The 23,242-nt window shown below is 37.1% G+C and overlaps 5 protein-coding genes across 8 annotated transcripts; 3 read left to right on the top strand and 2 right to left on the bottom strand.

Moving 5' to 3' along the window:
- Positions 1-3,806, top strand: vma22 (vacuolar ATPase assembly factor VMA22). Of its 3 annotated transcripts, XR_013787815.1 has the most exons (6): positions 76-339; positions 447-550; positions 636-739; positions 880-1,068; positions 1,484-1,762; positions 1,951-2,459. XR_013787815.1 is itself a non-coding variant. In XM_079477339.1 (5 exons), exons 1-5 carry the CDS (start codon positions 235-237, stop codon positions 1,612-1,614), a joined length of 633 nt encoding a protein of 210 aa, XP_079333465.1. In that variant the 5' UTR covers positions 1-234; the 3' UTR covers positions 1,615-3,806. The 3 variants fall into 3 exon arrangements, 2 of the variants coding, with proteins under 2 accessions (XP_079333465.1, XP_079333466.1); XM_079477339.1 differs by having other exon boundaries at positions 1-339; positions 1,484-3,806; XM_079477340.1 differs by having other exon boundaries at positions 38-339; positions 510-550; positions 1,484-2,457.
- A 128-nt stretch (positions 3,807-3,934) lies between these two features.
- LOC306907014 (zinc finger BED domain-containing protein 4) lies at positions 3,935-8,167 on the top strand. 2 transcript variants are annotated; one of them, XM_079478832.1, is made up of 3 exons: positions 3,935-4,227; positions 4,306-4,470; positions 5,151-8,167. In XM_079478832.1, the coding sequence occupies exons 2-3, from the start codon at positions 4,321-4,323 to the stop codon at positions 6,876-6,878; spliced, it is 1,878 nt and encodes a 625-aa protein (XP_079334958.1). In that variant the 5' UTR covers positions 3,935-4,227; positions 4,306-4,320; the 3' UTR covers positions 6,879-8,167. The 2 variants fall into 2 exon arrangements, with proteins under 2 accessions (XP_079334958.1, XP_079334957.1); XM_079478831.1 differs by having other exon boundaries at positions 3,945-4,227; positions 4,321-4,470.
- Positions 4,877-13,435, bottom strand: oard1 (O-acyl-ADP-ribose deacylase 1). The gene is made up of 7 exons (XM_079478834.1): positions 13,300-13,435; positions 12,847-12,908; positions 12,511-12,679; positions 12,361-12,419; positions 12,150-12,262; positions 11,921-12,027; positions 4,877-6,776 (listed from the first exon to the last, which is right to left on the bottom strand). Exons 2-7 carry the CDS (start codon positions 12,895-12,897, stop codon positions 6,733-6,735), a joined length of 543 nt encoding a protein of 180 aa, XP_079334960.1. The 5' UTR covers positions 12,898-12,908; positions 13,300-13,435; the 3' UTR covers positions 4,877-6,732.
- On the top strand, positions 9,700-11,429 carry apobec2b (apolipoprotein B mRNA editing enzyme, catalytic polypeptide-like 2b). The gene is made up of 2 exons (XM_079478833.1): positions 9,700-10,100; positions 10,471-11,429. The coding sequence occupies exons 1-2, from the start codon at positions 9,826-9,828 to the stop codon at positions 11,003-11,005; spliced, it is 810 nt and encodes a 269-aa protein (XP_079334959.1). The 5' UTR covers positions 9,700-9,825; the 3' UTR covers positions 11,006-11,429.
- Positions 13,436-16,271: 2,836 nt separating the features above from the next.
- Positions 16,272-21,314, bottom strand: guca1b (guanylate cyclase activator 1B). The gene is made up of 4 exons (XM_079477535.1): positions 20,317-21,314; positions 19,932-20,081; positions 18,619-18,733; positions 16,272-18,488 (listed from the first exon to the last, which is right to left on the bottom strand). The coding sequence occupies exons 1-4, from the start codon at positions 20,515-20,517 to the stop codon at positions 18,361-18,363; spliced, it is 594 nt and encodes a 197-aa protein (XP_079333661.1). The 5' UTR covers positions 20,518-21,314; the 3' UTR covers positions 16,272-18,360.
- Positions 21,315-23,242: the final 1,928 nt, after the last annotated feature.

Genomic DNA, 23,242 nt, shown 5'->3' with positions numbered 1-23,242 from the left:
GACATTGGTTCTTGTCCAGTAGTTCAGCCACCAGAAAGGGCACACACACAGAATTCGTTTCCGGTACCATTTCATATCACATGACTTGTTTGTCACGTGACCGCTACAGCTTCGACGACCTCACTCTGCTAGTGCTAGCGTTACAGCGAGCGTTACAATTTCACATTTAAATTCTATTATCAGGTTTCCTTCAGTGACACATTGCTTATTTGTATAGTTGGCAAAACAGTAGAAATGCCTGATCAACACATTTGTTTGGACGAGCAGTTATTACTGTTCATGGACCAGCTGGAGGCTTTGGAAGAGAAAAGGCACAAACTGAATTCACTTATAGAAGAGGTAAGATGGCTAATGAAGTGACAACCAGATTATTTTATTATTACGTGTATACAAGACATTTGATTTGGAGAATTCTTAATACACCGCTATTAAATGTTGTTACACAGGGATGGTTTTCTATTGCCAAGGCACGTTATTCAATGGGAAATAAGCAAGTCTCCTCTTTACAGTATGCAAGTGAGATGGAACCGCTTGTTCATGTGGAAGACAGGTCTATAAGTTGTATAAAACGACATAACATTAATTTGTGAAAATGTATTAATTTATTTAAATGTATGTTTTCTATTTTTTAACAGCTTGCTGGAAAGTGGAACAGTTGAGTTTAAATGTAACAGAGCAGACAAGAAAACATATGAATTGAAAAATAACACGATAGAGGACATTGGAGCAAAGGACGGAGGTATGGCTGACTCAATAAAATATAAATTACACTTTTAATAAAAAAAATCTATCCACAGTGTAGTGCCTTACCATAGTGTGTAACGTTGTTTAATGAATGCAGTGTTTTGTTTTTCAATATACTATCATTTCAAATTTCAGGTCTTAGAAGGCGAATAAATACCACACAAAAGGAGAATAATGAGGAAGGTGCTTCTGAGCAACAGAAGACTAACCATGAAGGAAAAACTAAGGATGAGTCACCCACACCAGAAAACAGAGATCCATTAAAATGGTTTGGAATTCTTGTACCACAGAATCTGAAACAAGCTCAAGCTGCTTTTAGAGAAGGTGAGCTCGTTTTTAATGTTATGGTCGTTCTTTTTAATGTTTTAATGATATTTCATTGTATGAGTATAATTAGCAAATATGGTTTAAGTGTTTTACCTCTCAGTATTATGGCGGACCACAAGAGGCACAGAAAAAAAAATAAAGCACTTAATTTAATGCTTTATTACTTTTCCTGCAACTCTTGTGGTCCTCCGTACTGTATATCTCCAGGCTCAAACAAATCACAGTAATGTGAATAGAATAGAATAACTTTTACACTTCTATTAAACGCATACTACAGAGATCCACAGACATCAGTATCAGTTTGAAGACTTTCAATCAGGTTTTGATGTTTTCGTTATAATATAAAGTATATTGTGTTTGAGTGTTTGTTTATTATGCGTCACCAATTTAGCATTTCCCCTCTTTCCACTAGTGATCACTCTCTCAGCAGAGATTGCGTCCGTACAGAGTGCAATACTGGCTACAAGGAAAGAAATGCAGGCCCAGATAAAAGAAAAGCAAGAGAAGACAGGAAAGACCAAACCAGAAATAACAACAGAATAACAGTTACTTTGTTTTTGTTTTCATTTACTTCTATAACCTTAATTTATTAATATTTGTATGAACATTGTAGGGATAGTTCAGCCAAAAAAGAAAATTCTGTCATGAATTTCTCACTTTCTAGTGGTTCCAAACCTGTATAAATATTTTTGTTTGGTTGAACATGGAGAAAGATATTTGGAACAATGCTTGTAACCAAACAGTTCTTGGACTCCTCTGACTTACATAGTAGGAAAAATACAATGGTAGTCCAAAGTGCCCTAAAGTGATTCTCTAAAATATCTTCTGTGTTCAACAGAACAAAAAAATGTTCCTTCTATGCTACTCAATGGGGTCCAGGAACTGTTTGGTTACGAGCATTCTTCCAAATATCTTTCTCTGTGTTTATCAGAACAAATACATTTATGTGTTTGACAACTTTTTTATGGATTAAAATGTTTACTGATGGGACCTCATGAGCCATTGTGATTGTGACCTGTACTAGTGAAGTATGATGAATAATGCACAGTTGGTTTTACGGGGTAAATCTCATTTAAAAAGTATACTTCAAAAAATGATGTAAATGTAAATAATTGTAGTCTTTTAAATGCAAATATGCTTCATACAGCTATGTAAGAATTTTTTACTCCAAGTAAAATGATGAATGTTGGCAATAACAAAAGTGTTCTGGCTGATAATGAATACTGAATGTGTCATGAATGATCATTACAATTCAATGTCAAATGGATTGCATTTCCACTAGAACAGGTGCTCTTCCAGCACTACCATATGTATTAGTTCCTTCTAGTTCATTCTTTATCCTGGGGCACCGAATGATTATTTGATTAAAATAACCCTTGTATACATACTTTTATCCTCCCACATAGATGTTCATTATTCCATTTCAGAACAGCGCCATGTGACAGTATTAGCAACATTCAGATTTTCTTTCCATGTGCAGCGAAACACTTTATCATGTTTCCTCGACAGCCTTTTAAGATTCCAAAAGGAACTTTTTGCTGTTGCAATGATCTCACCACACTCGCATTCACCTTTTTTGGCGTCAATACATTTCAGTGTACATTTATATTTTTGTTCACCTTAATGTAATATTTTAGGAAATCCATGTGTCTGTCTGTAGTTTGCAACTGTGCATAACACGTAAATGCATTGGATGATGAGCTTGTGATGGAGCGCAGCTGAGCGTTCTAAATTTGAAAAAAATGCTCTTCGCTCAGTCAAAATAACGTTGCCTCGCACACATACTCTGGTGGGCAGGCAGACCCACCCTCGTCATCATGCGTCATTTGCCCTGTTCAGGTGCAAATATAGGGGCCATCAGCATGATATCCCATAGTCATGTGTTGTCAACAAGATGCGATAAACATAACCATCCAACTGGTAAAAAAACCTTACCAACAGTTTATTGACAAAAAAATTGGACAAGTTGCATCACATACTGATTCGGGAACATTGTTTTTCCCAGTGCATGACAATCCCCTATTAAACGGATATGAGTTGCAGACCTAAACTTATGAAATGCATTACTTTGTGAGGTCAGGTGACACAAGCAGTCCTGTCATGTTGTGGATAGGTAGGGTCACAGATCAGGTCAAACAATGTCAATGGCATAGTAGTATGTTAGTTGTGAAATTCAGTACTGTTATAAATGTTTGGTTGAGAATCTACAGCTTAGTTTCTCAGTGTGTTTAAAATGAGAGCTTCGAATTGTTCAGATGCCATGCATGCACCACCGATTGTGTCCTTGTATTAGGTGGCAGAAGCAGGGTTTCCAAACTGTAGCACAGGTGGAAAGGCAGAAGCAGGGTCACATGTGATTAGGCTTACAAACATGATTGGTATTTGTTGTGTATTAAGGTTTCACTGTTATAGTCATATATTGCCTTTAGTTGTTTTAACAATGTAGGCATAAAATGTATGTTTCAATGGATTACACATTTTTAGCTGTCGTGTTGTGTGCATGATCGAAGTTCATGAACGAGTGTAAAATGCCTACTCAAGTTGCTAGTGGGAACTTTTTGCACAAGAATTCGCACAGTGACACATGTGTTTTTTGAGGATTAAAGTCATTATTGGTACATTTTTTGATTGCCGCTTTGAAGTGGTTTCTGGATGTATTAGTCATGTTTTCTTACTCTCTTTAATTCATTTGTTTGATCTGTTTTTATTATATTTTGTCATATTGTCTTATTTCGTTTTAAAGAGAGAAAATGTTCATTATAAATATAAATATTATACATTTCTACCACTTTATTCTGTCAGTTAAAATTTGGGCTGTTGTTGGACTGGGCGGGTTTAGTGTTGGGGATTACCCACCCAATCTGGCAACCGCAGTCCGTGAGCGATCTACTTCCTGGCGCTGTTCATCCCAATAGAGCTGCTCTGCTAGCGGATAGGGGGATGTTTACATCACGGTTAATGCTGGAACCAATATAACGTTTGTAGACTCATGCAGTTTTGATGGACATGTGCTCTTTGTGTTTTACCGCGACTGAATCGAAATATAATTGACCATGATCAATGTCAGCTCAGGTGAACGCGTTATCTCGGTCAGATCTCTACATCCAGACAAGGCTGCTAATATGGAATCGCAAAATCAAAACAGATTTTTCTGAGGTGTGAAAGAGTAAATGGTCAATTTGATTCGTTTTTAAATGTATTATTTTTACTGCATTGTTGTTTCCATTGTGGAAGGTTTAAAAATCATAGATGGCGTCAAAATCTAGGGTCTCCATTCTGGATTATTTCAATATCGTCTGTGAGGGTGAAAATGGCAAAATTGAATCGAACTGCAAAGCTTGTGGCACAAGGATTCAGGCGAAACGGACAGTCACTTCTAACTTCGTTACACATTTAAAGGTAAAAGTTAACTTCTATCTCAGCGAAAGCCAATCAAAACATACAAGACATACATACACTTGTCATAAAAAGGAAATGTTTAGCATATTTATGACGTGTTTCTGAGTGGTCACTTAATATTAATATGACCTTTTTGTAGCTTTTTGTGACATTTTCCACAACCGGTTTATCTGTATGAATAGTCATACACACTACAGACATTTATTGTAAGATGTAATAACTAATGACCAAAGTGAGAGATTACTGTATTATTTCTAGAATCTATTTACCATTTTCTCATTTCATGTAATTACTGTTGTTTATGATATACTTTCAACACTTCTGTATAAAACAATATGGAATTTATAACAGTATAACATTTAAAATTCTAAATGTATGTAAAAAAAACATTAGAACGCAAGTGTTTTGAAAAAATTGCACATATATTTATTGAATAAATATTTTGTGGACTATTGTCTTTGTTTACTAAAGAGTGACATCAATTTAAACAGTTAAAAGAAGTTTTAAAGATTTGAAAAGCTTCATTTCTATGTGGTCAATGTTCATACAAATATGAAGAAATAAAAATGCAATTACTTTTAAAAAGGGAAATTAATGAGTTATACGAATACAGAGTAGATCATTTGTATTGTTAGCAAACTTTTTTAAGTAACTTAACCCAACACTGTTCATGTTCACAGCGCAAACATCAGGCCATGTATGATGAGTTTGTAAGGAAGAAAGATGTGAAGAGAGAAACCATGCAGACGTGTGCTGGCCCTCCAGGTGGTCGAGTGATCTCTCAAAGTGGCACCGGGATGAACAAGTTTGACTACAGTGACCCGCGGCAATCCCTCATCTCTGAAGCTATTGCCAAGATGATCATCCGAGACCTGCAGCCAGCACAGATAGTGGAATACGAAGGATTTCGTGAGCTGCTTCAGCTCCTGGAGCCCCGTTACATGCCGGTACCCTGCCATTACATACAGCAGCAGCTTTTGCCTGCCTATGTCTCTCAGGTGCAGCAAGCTGCTAAACAAGCTCTTAAAGGGGCAGAATCCTGCAGTATGTCTCTTGACACTGTGGGTGTCAACTGTGGGTATCTTGGAGTGACTTGTCATTTCATAAATACAGACTGGAATATCAGATCTGCGCTTTTGGCATGTTTACCACTTCCAGGCCATAGCAACACCCAGCAGATGATCACAGATTTCGATGAAATTTCCGAATCCCACGGCATCTCCGGAAAAGTGTTCAGAGTTGTTGCAGACTCGTCGCCCTCTGAAAAAAGATCAGCTTTTGGTTTACCTGGCTTCCATATTATTGGAAGTGATAAAGTGGACAGGGATGACGATAGTATCGATGAAGAAGCTGTTGCAGGAGAAAATAAGGAGGCCATGGGTAGCAATGAGAACCACAAGTCTTTAGACCAGTGTCTTGGTCGAAGTAGGATAGACTGCTTTGCTCGACTATTGTCTCAGTGTGTCAAGGAAGGAGTTTGCGCTTCCTCTCAGTTATCCGTTCATTTAGGCAAAGCAGCCTGTCTTTACAACTATATTTTTGCAACAGTAGCCCCTGAAAAACTGCTTCAAGTGTTCGACTCTACAGGTGAGCAGCGATCCTCATCCAAGTACTGGAACGCTCAGTTAAAAATAATGCGTCAAATGGTGGAGTCAATGGATTTTCTTGAAGACATTGTGGATAGAAGCGACCTAGTCCTCTGTAGTATAGAAAAAGCAGTGTTACGGGAGCTGTTGGAGGTATTGGAACCTTTCGAAGAGGCCTCAGACATGGTATCTGGAGACAAGCATGTGTCCATCAGCTTAGCCCTGCCATGTGTACTAGGTCTTCGCAAGCATCTGGCAGAGGTCACTACTCAACAGTGTTCAGCGATTGTGATGGGATTATCTCAAGCTCTGGACCGCAGGCTCGCTGGGATTCTTGAAGACCCACTCTATGTTACAGCAACTACCCTGGATCCACAGTTCAAACTGTCTTGGAGCAGTGACAGTGACTGGCACAAGCAGGTGCTGCTGGAGGAGATCGGAAAGCATTCACAGCCTTTGAGTCCACTAGAACATTATTCAGAGGCCCAGCCATCACCATCTAAACGTTGCAAGCTCTTCTCTTTCATCAAGCAGAGGCCGACCGCTCAGGCTAAGACTGTAGAGCAGGAGTTGTCTACGTATCTCCACGAAGAACCAACGGATGAGGATCCATTGCAATACTGGAAGCGCAAGTCCATCGATTTCCCTTTGCTCTCGCAAGTAGCCAAGAAAGTTTTCACCGTGCCAGCAACAACCACATCGGTGGATCAGATATTTGACCTGGTCAGCAAAACATTTAGACCACAGCAATGTCAATTTCTGCCCAAAAACTTGGACACTCTGATTTACTTAAAAGCTAACTATAGAATACTTTGGTCTTAAGTGCAAAGAAAGCTTTAAAGGATTTCCGTTTTACTGATTTCAAACCAAACACCTCAAATCCAGAAGGGGATTGTTCATGATATATAACCGTCCGTAAAAATGATGTAGTTTGTTTCTATAGACAATTCTATTCCCATTTTAGTGAACTGGATGTATGCGATGTAACTTATGATTATAGGGATAGTTCACCTAAAAATTACAATTCTGCCATCACATACTCACCCTCGGATCATTCCAAATATGTATGACTTTCTTTCTTCTGCAGAACACAAAGGTAGGTATTTTGAATGTTGGTGACCGAACAACATTGACATCCAATGTTGAGGCACAATCCATTGAGAGATTTTTGAACAGGTTTGAGCAACACAAATATTATTATTTTTGAGTGAACTATCCCTTTAACACAAGCACTATTTGATAATAGTTCATGTTAGTTTACTGGTAGATCATGTTGTCTACATTTACAATGAGCTAATCCACATGTTATTGAAAGTTATTAGTTAAAAGTGTTGCCCATTGTGGCTGGTTGCCTTTTAAAAACTTTCTAGCTTTTTCATTTAATTTTTCACCACAATATAATGGTACTTAAAATGTTTAATGTTATTTAAACAGAATTAAATAAGCACACTGATGCAAATCCCTGAATAATTGTTCAACATTTACATAGTTCTCCTTCACTATCAGCATGCGATTTAACCCTAGCAAAAGGTACCAAATGTTTTCATTAAAACGTGTAAGAAAGCTAAATTGTCATCTAAACTTTATTAAACATTGGGGGTTAAGTAGCTTTATAGTCATTAAGAAAAATAATTAGTCAAATGGAGTTACAATATGGCCGACAAGCTTTTTGTACGGGTTCTTTGTGTACAAAACCCACCCACTAGAAAGCTCCAGGCAGTCTCTGTAATTGAAAATAATACAATTTCAGTACTGTGGGGAATTGGAAAAAGCTGATGGTGAACTGGGATCTTTCAGTTTGCAGGGATGAATAGAGAGCAAAAAAGTCTGTGGTATCCGGCAGCTGTGCAGACAGTAACATTTCAGTAAAGTATTTGATACCAAACCCTAAATTTTGTCATTTACCTGTAAAATATGTCACGCAGTATATCCGAATGGTAAATTTTACTGTCTCTACATCACAATTTTCAACTGTCTCAGTGTAAATGCATTTAGATTTATACGTAACGTGCACTTGTTTCAAGTTGTGCAACCTATAGCAATCTGTATGTCCCTGTATTCTGTGAAGAAGAAAATAGCAAGCAGGACATTCAATCAATAAACCCTGTCTCAAAAGATTTATGTGTGAGGTGGGGTGACACTGCTGCACTGCAGCTGCAATGAACAATCGTCTTTTCCCATTTAGTTCTGTAAAACTACAATTTCATATTTCTTCATTCATATGCATACGGTAACGTTTGTGTACCTGCAATACGTGACAACTGCCAAAATTTCCAATAGAAAAGCAAAGTCCAATCGACAGTTAATTTAACATCTTAGCGGGAACGACCCGGCCATATTGGCAACAATAGCAGAGCCTCGATTTCATTTCTTCATTGTCACGCTCACCGTGCCAAAAAATTGCAGTCCTGCTTGCAATCTTTATGCCAATAACAGATGCCTGTGAATCAGTATTTGTGTAATTGGAGGTACTGGGTGGGTTTGTGTGGGCAATGAGCCAGTTGTATTTGCGATAACATTTAAAACAGGCAGTTTACAATCAGCATAACATTAATAAGTAATTCACTTATGATCACCCCGGCCGGTCAAATACAGTTTTACATGATGACTATTAACACTTTTACAATAAATGAGCCACACGTGACCAAACACTCCAGCTTCTCGCACACACACACATATCTATATTTAAACCATTTGTCATAGCTGATAGCTTTGTTCTGTATGTGTATTTATTCTAGAAATTGATTTTAGTAATAGATCTTACACGTGTCTTAAAATGAAATTTCTGGTCGTTTTTCATACTTTTATGGTCGTACCATAGATTGTAGTTTATAGCTTTGTATAGTCATATACCATTCTAAAAGATTCTAGGTTATTTTAAAACCATTGTTGGGTCAAAAATGGACAAACCCAACCCATGAGCTATAAATTAACATCGCTGATGTCTTTCCCATATACCTCATATTCCCCCATCTTCCATGATTTATATTTTTTGCCATAAACATGGAATTTGGACATCTGATGTTTTTACCAGCTATGGATGGAAAATAATCCAGCATTTTTTACAGTGTACTATCTGACATTTAACAGAAAGTCACACATTTTAGAAACACTGTTTCTAAAAGTTTCTGCTGTGTATTTGTAAAGTGACCTCACAAACCGCTCACAGGTCAATGTGTTCAAGAAAAAGCTCGAGTTTTATTTCTTCAGGACAGGTCAGGTCAGTATTACACTGCTCTTTAGATGACCTTCATGTGAAAGCAGTGAGGCCCTAACCTGATCCAACTATGTGAAGAGACTGAGTCATTCCGAGCTCTCTGCCAGATTTCAGTTATTAATAAACTCCCTGTTGTTGGTTTGTGAACAGTAATATCCACATCAAAAGAGAAGGAAAGATAATTATGAGCATATCTTTATATGCAATTTCATTCAGCTCTCTTAATCTGAAATTGAGCAAGAAAAAATAGTTGTTGATGCGTTTAACACAATAGGGCGGTGACATTTAAACAATGCCAAAGTACTGAACGTATAAAAATTCCCATCTTCCCCATCATCCTTGGGCCTTTTTATAGCATGGAAACAAGAGAGAGCAGCTGCCCTTTTACTTTGCCTCCCTTGTGCGTTCTCTGACCGGCTCCTGTTTGTGACACGAGTTATCTTTATCTTCTTTTCTAACTCTCAGACTTAGGAACATATTCAAGCTGTCAGCTCTCCGACTTGCAAACTAAATCAACAGCACACGCTCACTGACTCGTCGCACAACTAAGTCATGGCGGACAAAAAGGACAGCAAGACCCCCAGCAAGGGTCTGATAAAGAAGAAAGAGAAGAAAGTGGAGAGTAAACCTGAGAAGGAGAAAGAAAAGGTCAAAGATAAGGATGAAAAGATGAAGAAAAAGTCAGAGAAGGCCCCAGAAAATCAGCCCCAAAATGAGGTTACGCCTCAGGGAAATGGAGAGGTACCAGAAGGAGCTCAGGGGCCAGCCAAAGATGAAGAGTTTCAACTGGAGCCTATGGAGCTTCCTCCGTTTGAGACCATTGTAGGGTAGGTCAACGATTTTCTGCTAATGCATATCATTAAAGTGCAAGGTAACATTATGTGTCCACATTCTTTGGGACTCGTTTCTATTTCTATATTTACAGTGTTACCTATATTAACGTTTAGCCTAGCCAACTGCTTAATTAAAATAAACAAAATAAAAATGGTGGACTGTTCGCATCTAGACAAGAACCATTCCAGGATTTAAGCATTTGTATGTTTCCATAATTTATTAAGCTTAATTTTGTAGTTTGCAATCTTAAATCTGTAAAACAATGCAAGACCCAAGCCCCATTGGGCAATGACTTTGTTCAACAATCATAGGGCTTTTTTCAGCATCCTTTAAAATGTTCAAATAATGTGTTTCCTCCCACAGTGACAGAATGAACCCCACCTTCTTTCAGTTCCAATTTAAAAATGTGGAATATTCCTCAGGGCGAAACAAGACCTTCCTGTGCTACCAGGTGGACATACAAGGGCCCACTGGTGAATCAGATGGGCTTCGTGGTTATCTGGAGGATGAGCATTCGTGTTCACACGCTGAAGAAGCTTTCTTCCAGCAAGTTCTGGCCTTTTACGACAAATCGCTTCTCTACACAGTAACCTGGTACACGTCATCGAGCCCTTGCGCAGCTTGCGCTGCTAAGCTTGTTGAGATCTTACGAGCCCGCAAGACGCTCCGCCTTATCATCCACTGCTCCCGCCTCTTCCAGTGGGAGGAGCCAGAGATACAAGCCGGACTTCAGGCGTTAGTTAGTGTGGGGTGTAAGCTACGCATGATGAGACCTTTGGATTTTGTATACGTTTGGTCTACCTTTGTAGAGAACGAGGAAGACAACTTTACACCCTGGGAGGACTGTCAAGATAACTTTCAATATTATGATGACAGGCTGTGTGATATTTTAAAGTAGAAAAAGATGTAATCCATTTAGATTTGATGAAGTCACCCAAAAATGAACAGTCGGCCATCATTTACTCATCCTCAACTTGTTCCAAACCTGTATAAATTACTTTGTTTATGCTGATCACAACGGAGGATATTTGGAAGAATGTTAGCAGTTTTCAGTTCCGAGACATCATTGACAACCAGTAAAAAGTTGAATGTAAAAGGTTCCGCAGAACTCTATGCTTTCCTGAATTCTTAAAAATAAAATGATGTTCAGTTCAACAGAACAATGCTAGAATAATTTGTTCTACTATGGTGAACAACTTGAGGGTGAGTAAATGGTGACAGAATTTTCATTTTTGGGTGAGCTATCCCTTCAGGTGATTTTTTAAACATATGGAATTCTCATAGTAAAGAACATATTTTATGTTAATAAAATAAATATGACTAAATTACATGTCTTATTTTTTATATTTTGATGATTCTATAGCTCATTTTGTAAGATGTAAATAAAACTGGTGTGTTTCCACTCTACATAAACATAAGAACATAATTCAACCAACAAAAGAATATTAAACTACAAATATATACAGTATATTGTAATATAGGGTTATATATATATTAAACCGAGGAAGTGCTTCGGTGTTGTTTACATCTAACAAAGGTCTAAATTGGAAACACTATGAAAGCAATATTAAATATCTTCATTCAAAACAAATACACATGTCATCTGGTGGTGAACAGAACACACATCAGATATCCAAAAGGATGAACAGGTAAAAACAACAGAATCCAAAACCTATTATATCTTAGTGTATATTATTAGATACCTACAACAGTCCCACCCAAAAATAAAGGAACAAATAAAATAGTGAAAGCTAGAGGGATATTGTGAAAATCTATGGGAATCATTTTTTAAGAACTTGAGTTTTAGACTTGCTTTGGTCTACTGAATAGATAGTGATGCAGACATCTGTTTTCTGGAAGACTTCAGTAATAATGGAAGACACATGTCCCCATTCCAGTTTATCGAGTCCACAGCCAATCCTAGCAAGATAAAATGACTTCAGTCACGTGTATTCAGTACAACAATTAAACCTAAATAATACTTTTTTTTCAAAGTACTTCAACCGAAGCTGTATACATGTCTCGTAGTTCTGTCAGTTTACCGGGGCATGGATATTCTGCTAACACTGTTGGCCAAGCAGTGTTCTCTCATAGACACAAGGCTATTTTTGAGAGCGTCATATGTGGGCTTCTGGTTGTATTTTTGCTTTGTAATCTAAAAGAGAAAAAATAAAGCCAATAAGTTTAGACAACTTCCTCTTACATTAAAAGTAGAAACGCCACGTAAATGTTAATGAATTGAAAAAGCCTTACCAGGTAATACACAAACCGACCAGATCTTTTAAGAACAGCACACTGTCCTGGATGCTTACCTGTTAAAAGGATATAATTAAACAGGCGGTGAAAAGGTAACTGGAGGTATAGGGTATTTCTTAGCAGTGGTAACAAAGACACAGCACTCACGCTGAGCTAGAAGATCTTCAACTCCACGGAATTTCCTCTTGAATAGCACAGCTATACCTCTTCCCATACGACAGTCTTCACTGATACAGTGTGCCAGGGCGTCTGTGTCAGAACATGTAAACAAATCTCCTCTCATGTACTGCAGCTGCCATCCCGAGCTGCACGGGTGCTGAAATATACAAGACAACAAATCCGTTCATACTGAGACAAACCCCTGGTATGGGTATGAGCTGCCATGATTATCAGATTCTAAACCAGCATCTGAATTCCCAAACCACATAGAACACAAATAAATTACTTTTAGAAATAACAAAATAATATTTTAAACATGCTTACATCTTGTGTATCTTTATCCGTGTTAACTCTGGCTTTAGAGTCCTCAGACATTTAGTAACAGACTGCACCATGGTAAGGTTGTAAAATAAATACAACATGGTTATCACACTACATGGGGTAATGCAACGGAAGTCTGCTGTTTAGAATGAATGAATAAATAAATAACAATTATATTTAAAGCACAATAGGCTATACAACATTAAACTGAGTAAGCTCCATGACATTTTGCTTGCTAGCTGTATTCAAATTTTAAACATTTTAAAATTGCAGTTTGTAAGAGAACAGGTTTAAAACAAGTTTAAACTAGGCGTTTGAAACTAACCCGGATAAACACTTTTGACCCAAGCAACTAAAGTAAATTCAACTAATGTTGTACGAGCAAACTGTTATGGGGGTATTTACACGTGCTTGCTTACTGCCGCTGATGCTTGTTGCGGTGCTCTGATAACTTACCACAGTAACGGAGATAAGTGTGTCCTTTACAAACGATCAAAACGATCGAAATAGTTTGAATGATTTAAAATAAAGCAGCAGGAGAAATCCTGAGGTTTCTGTTTTTTGTTTTGTTTTGTTTAATGGCGGTTGGCACACCAGCTTTTGGTGCATATTCGCCACCTACTGGGATGGAGTGTGAAGACCAAGGAGGAAGAAGGGGAAAGTACTAACAGACTTAAAAAATTAAAACAAAGAAATGAAAATAAATCGAATTCCTTATATACCTTTATACATATGTATATTTAACAACCTTAAATTCTGTGTAGCAAACGTGACTCTCTCAGAAACTCTTAATACAATATAGGTTATATTTTAGATTCTTTCTGTGCACTCTGAAATATTTATTTAATTGTTAGTTGGACTTTCAATTCTTTAAGATCTTCAACAAGTTGAGCCCTTTCACTACTATATGCCTCACAATGTAGTAACACATGCTCCACTGTTTCTGTCACCCCGCAGTGCTCACACCCAGTTGTCTCGCTTTTCCCTATCAGGTGCAAATGTTGTTTTAGTCTCGTGTGCCCAATACGTAACCCGGATATAATAGTCAGGGGCGATTCTAGGATTTTTTCAACAGGGGGGCACAAGAGGGGCCACAATTAATACAGAGGGGCCAATCTTGTGTTGAGTGAACTGTATATCCAAATCATTTTAAGAGTTTAGGAACCTTTAAATTCAGTAATAAACAGTGATACCCTGTTATATTTTAATAGCATTTATTCACGGCTCTTAATCAAAACAAAACAATTTGTGTTAACTTTTCACATTACAAAAGTGAAAGAAAAACAGTCATAAATAAACTTCTGTGAAAACAAAGTACACACTAAATTTGAGACCAATTTTATTTACTTTGACACAAAATTCAAGAAAACTACAATATATTGTATAGCAAGATGGCAAGAAAAGTAAACATCAAGTTATAGAAATTAGATACAATTAATTTTAGCCAAACAACTGTTAATACTGACCAAACAAATAAACAACAACTTAGTTCATAAGTAGTAAAATGTGGCTTATAATAGGTTTATGTATCTGGTTAATTTAAAAAAAATACAATTCAGCTTCTGAAGGTGGGGAAGTATCCAGCTCTTCCACATCACTTTCACTCTCATCTGTTTCATCCCTAGAGACAGCTATAACACAAAGGCATATTAGTAAAATACAAGGATTTTAACCACATAACTTTATGCATTAATAGAATAACACTCCGGAGTGCACTTTTTCTGTATGATCCTGAAATGACCAATATACTAAAGTACCAATATCTAAATATAGGGACTTATGTGATTTAAGCAAATGTGCAGCCCTGATTATACCATACCACAACAACAACAACAACAACAACAATACAAACCAACTAAAACACTTTAAAACGTATAACTCGGCATTTATGGCCTTAAACTGAACAGAAAAACAGTCAAAAACACTGTGGAAATGTCAGAGCATGTCACGTGATGCGTCTGAACGAATCACGTTGTCGGAAATTGGCATCAGCTATGAGATTCGCTTTTAGAGTTAAATGCCCCATTTTACTTTCACGATTGGTTGCTGATGACAAGGAAATGACCATATTGGATCCAACGAGAGAGAGAGAGAGAGAGAGAGAGAGAGAGAGGATTTAGAACGCCAACTTTTGTCTCACCACAAGTCTGAAAGACGACATGTTATTGAAGACAAATAACGTTAGCCCCAAATCTCATAATTGAAAAGTAAAAAATTATAGAAAACTATGTTTTTGCCTGCCGTGTCTCACCTTAAAGTGTGTAGCGTTAGATAAACATCATAGATCATACGATTTGTTTCGTCACCTCGCTTGCAATATCACTTGCCGTCTCGTTCCCTTCCACTCCTACATGAGCTGGTACCCATATAAATGTAATACATGTATCTAGCGGATAAATTCTGTGTAGGATTTGTCATATAGGATGTCTTGTCTAGCTTCTGATTTACCACTTTTTAAACTGCACAATGCTGAAAAAGAATCCGAGCATATGTCTAAATTCTTGATATTTGATTCTTCCACCCACATCATCGCCATTAATATTGCCACTTGTTCTGTTGTAAATACTGAAACATCATTAGAAAGCCTTTTAACAATGTTATGACCCATGTGAGGTATATATATAGGTGCTGCTGTATTTCCTGATTCTGGATTTCTGGACCCATCTGTGTATATCTGGACACTATCATTGTTCACTGCTACTTCCAAAGGTAAACACCTGTTTTATCATTCTTCATGGAGTTCAAGTGGAGATCCACACAAGGCATCCTGTACAACCAAGGGGGAATTATTGACATGACTACCGTATTTCTCATGACAATACCTGTCAGGACTCTATCCTTCCTGTCTCGAGTTTTCTAGCTCCCTGGGCAGAGTCATGACATTGCCATTGTCTTTCGGGTTTTGTTGTGTTATGTTTGGAGACATGTGGCTTTTGTTGTTACTTGGCACCACGTGTCCTCCTGTCTTGTCTCTTACTTCGTGTTTTGGATTACCCTTGTTCTGGATTACCTGTTGTTCCTGTTTTCAACGTTTGTGGACTTATTTTGTTTTCCTTAGGACTTTTTTTGTTTTGTCCCCCTCGTTGGTGTTTTCATTTAAATAAAGTTTGTTTAATTTTACCCTACGTCTGCCTGCATCTGGGTTCTGTCCATTCCGTTTTCTGACCAATACCATCTATACCTACTGTATATCCTTTGCATCTTTATCACCATTTCACCCAAAACTATTAAAACTAGTATACTTATACTGAGGTTTCTGCTTCACATGTTTGGTTCCTTTTAAGTTTAGCTTGTGTTGACTGCCATTTAGTGGTAGGGAGGTTGAACCCTTTATGTTTTATATAAGAGTTAATGCTTATGTAATTAAAGCTTATAGGATAAATAAACCCGCCTATAGACAATAATTGAATGGCAGACAGGCTTCTGTTACTTAACTGTTTGTGTATAAATGTTTGTGTTTTTATTTAGTTTCATACACCAGCATTTTGTCAACAAAGTGTGCAACGTATCACTGGGTCCACATATACTTGCTTGCATTGTTTATAACACTGTTTAAATAAATCATCCTTTAATAGGCTTGATATGGCAATTAATGCAGACATTTTGGTTTTTGTAATACATTCCTTTATTTTGAATATACATTTATGAAAGTAATGCTGCTAGCAAAACCGGTTGTTGTTATCATTAATTCTATGCAATTAAATGAACTGAAAGCATGATTTTAATAACATTACATTTTATATTCATAAGACGCCTTATTTACAAGTAGTGTTGTAAATTTCTTCTTTTAAAATCACTTCTTGGTGCATTAAGCCACGTTAAGATGTTTCCTTATAATGGACTTCTGTGTGGGAGAAAATGCTTAACGTGAGATTATTCACTTTATCTGTAAAAGATGGACTCAGCTAGTGTTTATTGCAATGAAGATTTGACAGAATTTTCGTTTTCACTGATCGCTTTTTACGTACCTTAAGCGTAAAAAATTAAGCGTTTTTTCATGTTAAGCATTTAAGAATGTCCCCCACATTGGACTAAAAAATCAACAGCATACAATTTTTTATATAACAAAAGTGTTATGACAGAATAGCCTGATTTTCAACATATTGTCGATACATGTTATTACAGTATGTGATTGTGTAATAACTGAAATAAAATCCAAATGCATTACATCCACAGAGTTTGACAGCTTTTGACAAATGTTTGACAGCATAAATGAAGAAAAAATACATATATACATAGCAATGAAGGATGAGAGATAGAAATGTGAGCATATGAAACGAAGAGGGATTTACTGAGATAGACATGAGGTCATTATCCGAGACAGCCCTGACTGCAGAACACAACATCAAGGGTGCGTGGTTGGATCGAGATCCGACTCCTCCCACTTTATATACATAGCCTCAATTTGGAGAGTTAAATTGCAAACCGTGGTCTCCAAATCTTGCTCTTTTCTATGTCATAATTTAGTGTACGCCTGTAAGTAATGATCACAGTTAAATATGTTAACCCAAACCCTTACCTTAAACCTAAATGTTGTAAAAGACGTTATTAAAAACACGGTAATAAATAAACTTTTCTGTCAAATTAATAACTTTAGGTATGACTTAATACGGAAATGGTAGAGCAACAACCCGAGTGTGACGTGTCCACCAATCGTTCAATCAAGACACAGTGGGAGGAGACCAGATCCAGTGTCGACCAATCACAATACAATGGGAGGAACCTGGATCCGGATCCAACCTTGCCACCTGGACCTCTGGTTCTGCAGTGAGGAGCTGCTGGAGAATCCTGCACCGGAAATCACACTCTACAAATTATTCCATAAAAAAACATGATGAGAACTAACATTAATGTGGGGCTAACGTCTGTAATTGAGAAGCTGTATACAATTTGTGCTATGTTTGCTAGGTTAAAGGGGTGATTCGCCAGAAATAGGTGTTTTTCTTTGTCTTCGGTGTGTTATAAGTTGCCCATGCATGTATTAGACACGTAAAATTGCTAAAATTTAAGTGTCGGAACAAAAGATGTATTTTATCTAGAAGCGAATGCTCACCCAGACATGCCTGAAACGCCTCGTGTAACCACACCCCGGCGACTCTACGTCAGTTCGTAAAACGATTTGACTAAGACCGCCCAAATGTAAACGCAAGCAAGGTGGTGGTCTTGTAAATCTCAATGTACCGGTCCGTCGTCGGTGCAGCTATGTCGCTGAGACGCTGTGTGTTAATTGCCCTTCCAAAGGACGAGGCAACTAAAAACCAATGGTTACATTTTATGTACAATACTGTTCCAGAAAAGTACAGTCCGAATATTCAAGTGTGTGCAGCGCATTTCACGGATGATTGCTTCATGAATCTGGGAGAGATCAAGATCGGCTATGCACGGAAGCTTTTGTTAAAAAGTGGGGCAAATCTTTTATACACATTGTACATCTAAAGCAAACAACAATATTCGTTTTAGCCGTGTCAAATTACCCCTTTAAAGGGACAGGCTTATGGTAAAGGTTTAAGGGCGTATTTAAAAGTTGTCGCTCCTGCGTCGTTGTTCATTGATCCATTCTCCAGGGTTAACATCCATCTGCAGCATCTTCATGACCCACTTGTCACGCCGTGCCCCGTCAATGAACTCATCCAGAGACAACTCCCCTGCAGACACAAATTACATCAGGTCAGTACATTTCAACCAACAAAGAGAAATGATGAATTAGTTGTAATAATTACTTGTTATTATTGACCAACAAAACAAACAAACAAAAATTACAATCTGAAGTTTTACCATCTCCATTCTCGTCCACTAGCTCAAATATTCGGTCCACCACCTGATCCGGGGTCAGTAGGTTGCACTCGTCATCAAGTTCACCGTGACAGGCTTTCTTTAGTCTGTAGATTGACTGTAAAAGTAAACATTATACAGCATGCCACATTGGGGACATACTAAAACACTTAACGTGAAAAACGCTTAAAGTGGCTTAACGTACCTAAAACATTTCTGTCAAACATTCCTTGTAATAAACACTAGCTGCGGTCAAAAGAACCAGCCCTTAATTTACAGATAAAGTAAATAAATGTATACGTTAAGCGTTTTCTTCACCATGGAAAGTCCATTATAAGGAAACAGCTTAACATGGCTGAACATATCGCAATTAACAGTGACCAGGATAGCAAACATGAATATGTTCTATGTTCTCAGTTAGTCACTGCTTTTAGCCACGTTCAGTCGTTTTCTTAAGATGGTTTTTTATGGGAAAAAGCTTAACGTGAAACTCGTTGTCTTAATGTTAAAGGGCTCATTCGATGATGTACATAGTGTGCATTGTTTATAAGGTGTGTAATAAATTCTGTCTTTCAATATCACTAAATACATCCATTCAACCATGTTAAGCATTTTTTTCTTATAGAAATATACTCTAACGCAAAACTTTGCATGTTGCGTGCCTACCCAGGGCTCAAAGAGTTTGCTTATTCATTGGACACCTTATTTACAAGTTGTGTTGTAAATTTCTTCTTTTAATATCACTTCTTGGTGCATTAAGCCACGTTAAACTGTTTCCTTATAATGGACTTCTATGGGGGATAAAAACATGAGATTATTCACTTTATCTGTAAAAGAAGTACTCAGTCTTTTGACAGCAGCTAGTGTTTATTGCAATGAATGTTTGACAGAATTTTAGTTTTCACTGATCGCTTTTTACGTACCTTAAGCTACATTAAGCATTTGTTCATGCATTAAGCATGGATTAACAAATCAACAACATAACAATTTTTATCTAACAAAAGTGTTATGACAGAAGAGCCTGATTTTCAGATTATTTATGCCCATGTTGTTTCCATAAATCTGTTAAAGTGTGAATAAAAGTAAATTTAAGAATGAACTTAGGTATAAATATAAATGCATTCATACAAGTTAAATGAATTAGTCCTTTACAAACATCTCACTTTAAAGGTTCATCTCAAGGTCAAAATAATGCAACCAATTATAATTTCTTATTTTTAACAAGTGCAACTAAAATACACAACTTTTTTTGGGGTGAGAATCATTGACGCATTATACTCCCAGTTGTTTTTGAATTGGACACAAGGGATGATTACCTCCACAATCTCCTTCAGCTCTGTTTTGTCAATGCAGCCACTACCATCCTTGTCATACATTTTAAAAGTCCATTTTAATTTGTGCTCCAGCTTTCCTCGCAGCACCAGATTCAAGGCTGCAACGTATTCCAGAAAATCAATAGTGTTGTCCTATGAAAAAATTAAAGGGAGGGAAACAGGCCACTTTCTTTTCTAATCCAAACTTTTATTATCAGGTTCATAGGTATTAAATAAATATTAAGCCTACATGTAATCATTAATTTTAAAATATTATAGATGTGTATTCTGATATTAATAATTGTAAATGGAATTCACTAATGTGGAGAAAAATGTCTGAAATTTCAGATGATGAACACTGGTTGAGCAGTATTTGTGAATCACTTACCCCATTTTTGTCAAAAGCACGGAACATGTTTTCTATGTAATCTGCTGCTTCCGGGTTATCAGTAACCCCAAAGAAGCTCTTGAACTCGTGCATGAACAGGGTCCCACTCGGACATTCCACCACAAACTTTTTATACCACTCCTGCAGTTCAGCAACATCAATCTCTTTGTCATCAGAGTCCTCACTGAGTCGCTGACCCATCACGAAAGCAGACAAAACACCAAAACCAAAGCTCTGCTTTTCAACCAAAAATTATAATGATCGCATCTGGCAGCCTCATTTCCATGGGTGTCTTCCCCATCTAAACTGACACAATACCCAATGATACAATATTGTGGAGATCCAATCATATAAATGCTTATCCCTTGCAAAAAAGAAGCACAAATGGTTTTGTATTGAACAGAGTTTTCAGTGTAGACTTTCAACGCAGATGCTCGACTGGCTTTGGATTCAGCACAGGGACTATTTTGAATCACATGACTGCAAAGGATTATTCATAACAATCCATGTCTGATTCAATTAGCTTGAAATAAGATCAAGAAAAGCTCTGCTATTATTTATAATTTCGGAGTGTGCCACTCCTGACTTGAGGTTTCAGGGCTCCCTGTAGATTTCAAAGTGATGAAGACACCAGGAAGTTAATTATATCTCGCTCACTATTTTATCCTGTCTAAATTAAAACTGTAGTCTAGGTTATGGCCACAAAACACAAAAGCACGTCTTCCTCCCTTTGTTTACTAAGACCGCTAATTTGTGCCAACCATTGTTAGTGCCAGAAACCAGAACTGCCCATGAAGGTTCAGTGGAGACACATACAGTATATGAATGTTTCAATGCTGTACATGTTGTGGATTATAAAAGCAGATAATGTTTTCTGAAATTATCGATTAAAGTCACTATAATTTGTAACTGAGTAGATTTTTATCATAAGCGGTCCCTTGTTTGTTTCAACTTTTGGATGGGGGTTGGAGGTTTATAGGTACAGGCTGTCCTAATGTAACCCTTAAAAAAACGATATTGCTCTGTCCTGTGCTCGGTGAATCATTTGGACAATCTGAGTCATAATCCTCTCTGCCCTCTGCACTATTAATAGTTCAAAACTGGGATCTAGAAAAGTCTGGCCTAATTCATGAGGGTGATGTGTTGGGTCTGGACAGTATTAGAAAATCCAAAATGTATTTTAAAGGATTAAAAACATCACTTTTAATATGCTATACGTCTAATGGCTTCTAGACACGGTTACTTAGAGGATATGTTAAAACACATTTATTGACAGACTGTATGGCAATATTCAAGGCCATGATGTTGATAGTTTTATAATGATAAGCCCTCTGCCTTCAGCCTCAATGAAAACGCAGGATTTGCCTGACTTAAGATGTACATGGCAAATATAAAACATTGAAATGCTACAGGTCAAAGACACATACATATGTTATGTTTGAGTGTTTTCCAGTTGGTCATAGGTTACACAGGGTAGGTGTTTCTGTCCATCCATGATCTTTAAAGACCTTTTCCAATGTGCTGACTACATACTTCATGAGGATAAGCTCATTGGGCCCAGATGTATCGAGGACACTTATTGCACAATGAATTAATTATCTTATTGGATTAAAACCCTATGCAATAACAAACATGATTACTGTTATTATTTGTATTTGTAATGTTAAATAACATGAGCTACAACACACTAATAATTTTAACATAATTCACATGTATTTAGCTTCTGTATTGTGCACAAAATGTATGACATAAACAAACAAATCCTGCCCGAGTAAAATCAATAAGCGCTGAAAAGTATACAGTGATTTTCAAAGACATATTAACTGCAAGCAAGGCAGTAATAAGCACATGTATGTAATGTTTCCTATCACTGCGCCTTATAAATCATTCCTGCTTATAAGTGGATTCAAATACCTTTTGTTTAAATGCAGTACTTTTTGTTTGCTTTCAAGGCTTATTACAGTTTAAATATACAATTATCCATCAGTGCTTTGATAGGATATGACACTAAACCATTTATGATGATACAAATATAGGCTGCCAGGATGTCATCATTACAAGAGAAGCTTAAATTCAATTAAATTGCAGCGAAAAAATTTGCAGAGGCTCTGTCCCACTTGCGGTGCAATATTTAAAAACGCAGCTAGGTGCCAGTGTTACAGAGGCTAAACTTGATATGGTGCTGTGTTTTTCGTGTTCTTTTGTTCTTTTAACAATAACAGCACCAAGAAATACCGTGCACCTACAATATAATGCAGTACAAAAGCTCTGCACGAAATATGCAGGATATCAAATATGAATCATTTAATGAAAATAAATGGAATACTGTACATCCTGGCAATAGGTATACTGACCCCAGGTGTAATAAACATTGTCATTATGTCATAAACAGATTTCTGTAAATCTGCGTATGCACCAGTGGGCAGTGACTGAATTTTCTCCCACTCCTGCACCTACAGCTTATCCCATTCACACAGCAGGGAAGCGAGAGCAATATTTCTGAAGCTACCTCTAGCTTCTTTAATCTAGTTAGGTAGCCTAATAATGATCCCCATCACATAAAGATACACTGCAGGGGAATAAAAGGATATAAAACAAAAGAAATTAGGATAAGTACAAAGTGCTACTGTTTAATTAAAGTATAGACGGTTACAGGAGCTTTTTAATTAATTTGTATGCAAATGAACTCATTATTTGACCTTGTCCATCATCCAATTATTTGAACAAAACAGCTTCATTTATTTTCAGTATTATTAATAAGGTGAGGGAAACACAAATCATTTTGACAAATGTCAAATGATTTAGTCATAAATCAAGCTACAGCAAGCTGGGCATAATTGTTTTATCCCTGCAAGACATTTAAAGATGTTTTGTCAGTGTCTACATCATCCATTATCAAACAGGTGACGTATTCTTTCTTTTGTTC

Source organism: Barbatula barbatula (assembly GCF_947034865.1).
Source record: "Barbatula barbatula genome assembly, chromosome: 17".
Taxonomy (NCBI): Eukaryota; Metazoa; Chordata; class Actinopteri; order Cypriniformes; family Nemacheilidae; genus Barbatula; species Barbatula barbatula.
This window is presented reverse-complemented; position numbering and strand designations above follow the sequence as displayed.

Excerpts from the sequence above, each read along its gene's own strand:
- vma22 (XM_079477339.1), top strand. The coding sequence starts at position 235 with ATGCCTGATCAACACATTTGTTTGGACGAGCAGTTATTACTGTTCATG. Across the intron at positions 551-635 it reads CTTGTTCATGTGGAAGACAG|CTTGCTGGAAAGTGGAACAG; the intron begins GTCTATAAGTTG and ends ATTTTTTAACAG. Across the intron at positions 740-879 it reads CATTGGAGCAAAGGACGGAG|GTCTTAGAAGGCGAATAAAT; the intron begins GTATGGCTGACT and ends TTCAAATTTCAG.
- LOC306907014 (XM_079478831.1), top strand. The coding sequence starts at position 4,132 with ATGTCAGCTCAGGTGAACGCGTTATCTCGGTCAGATCTCTACATCCAG. Across the intron at positions 4,228-4,320 it reads TCAAAACAGATTTTTCTGAG|ATGGCGTCAAAATCTAGGGT; the intron begins GTGTGAAAGAGT and ends TAAAAATCATAG. Across the intron at positions 4,471-5,150 it reads ACTTCGTTACACATTTAAAG|CGCAAACATCAGGCCATGTA; the intron begins GTAAAAGTTAAC and ends TCATGTTCACAG.
- apobec2b (XM_079478833.1), top strand. The coding sequence starts at position 9,826 with ATGGCGGACAAAAAGGACAGCAAGACCCCCAGCAAGGGTCTGATAAAG. Across the intron at positions 10,101-10,470 it reads CCGTTTGAGACCATTGTAGG|TGACAGAATGAACCCCACCT; the intron begins GTAGGTCAACGA and ends TTCCTCCCACAG.
- oard1 (XM_079478834.1), bottom strand. The coding sequence starts at position 12,897 with ATGTCTGAGGACTCTAAAGCCAGAGTTAACACGGATAAAGATACACAA. Across the intron at positions 12,680-12,846 it reads CGGATAAAGATACACAAGAT|CACCCGTGCAGCTCGGGATG; the intron begins GTAAGCATGTTT and ends TGTATATTTCAG. Across the intron at positions 12,420-12,510 it reads TGAAGATCTTCTAGCTCAGC|GTAAGCATCCAGGACAGTGT; the intron begins GTGAGTGCTGTG and ends TCCTTTTAACAG.
- guca1b (XM_079477535.1), bottom strand. The coding sequence starts at position 20,517 with ATGGGTCAGCGACTCAGTGAGGACTCTGATGACAAAGAGATTGATGTT. Across the intron at positions 18,734-19,931 it reads AGCTGAAGGAGATTGTGGAG|TCAATCTACAGACTAAAGAA; the intron begins GTAATCATCCCT and ends TTACTTTTACAG. Across the intron at positions 18,489-18,618 it reads AGTGGACGAGAATGGAGATG|GGGAGTTGTCTCTGGATGAG; the intron begins GTAAAACTTCAG and ends TTGTGTCTGCAG.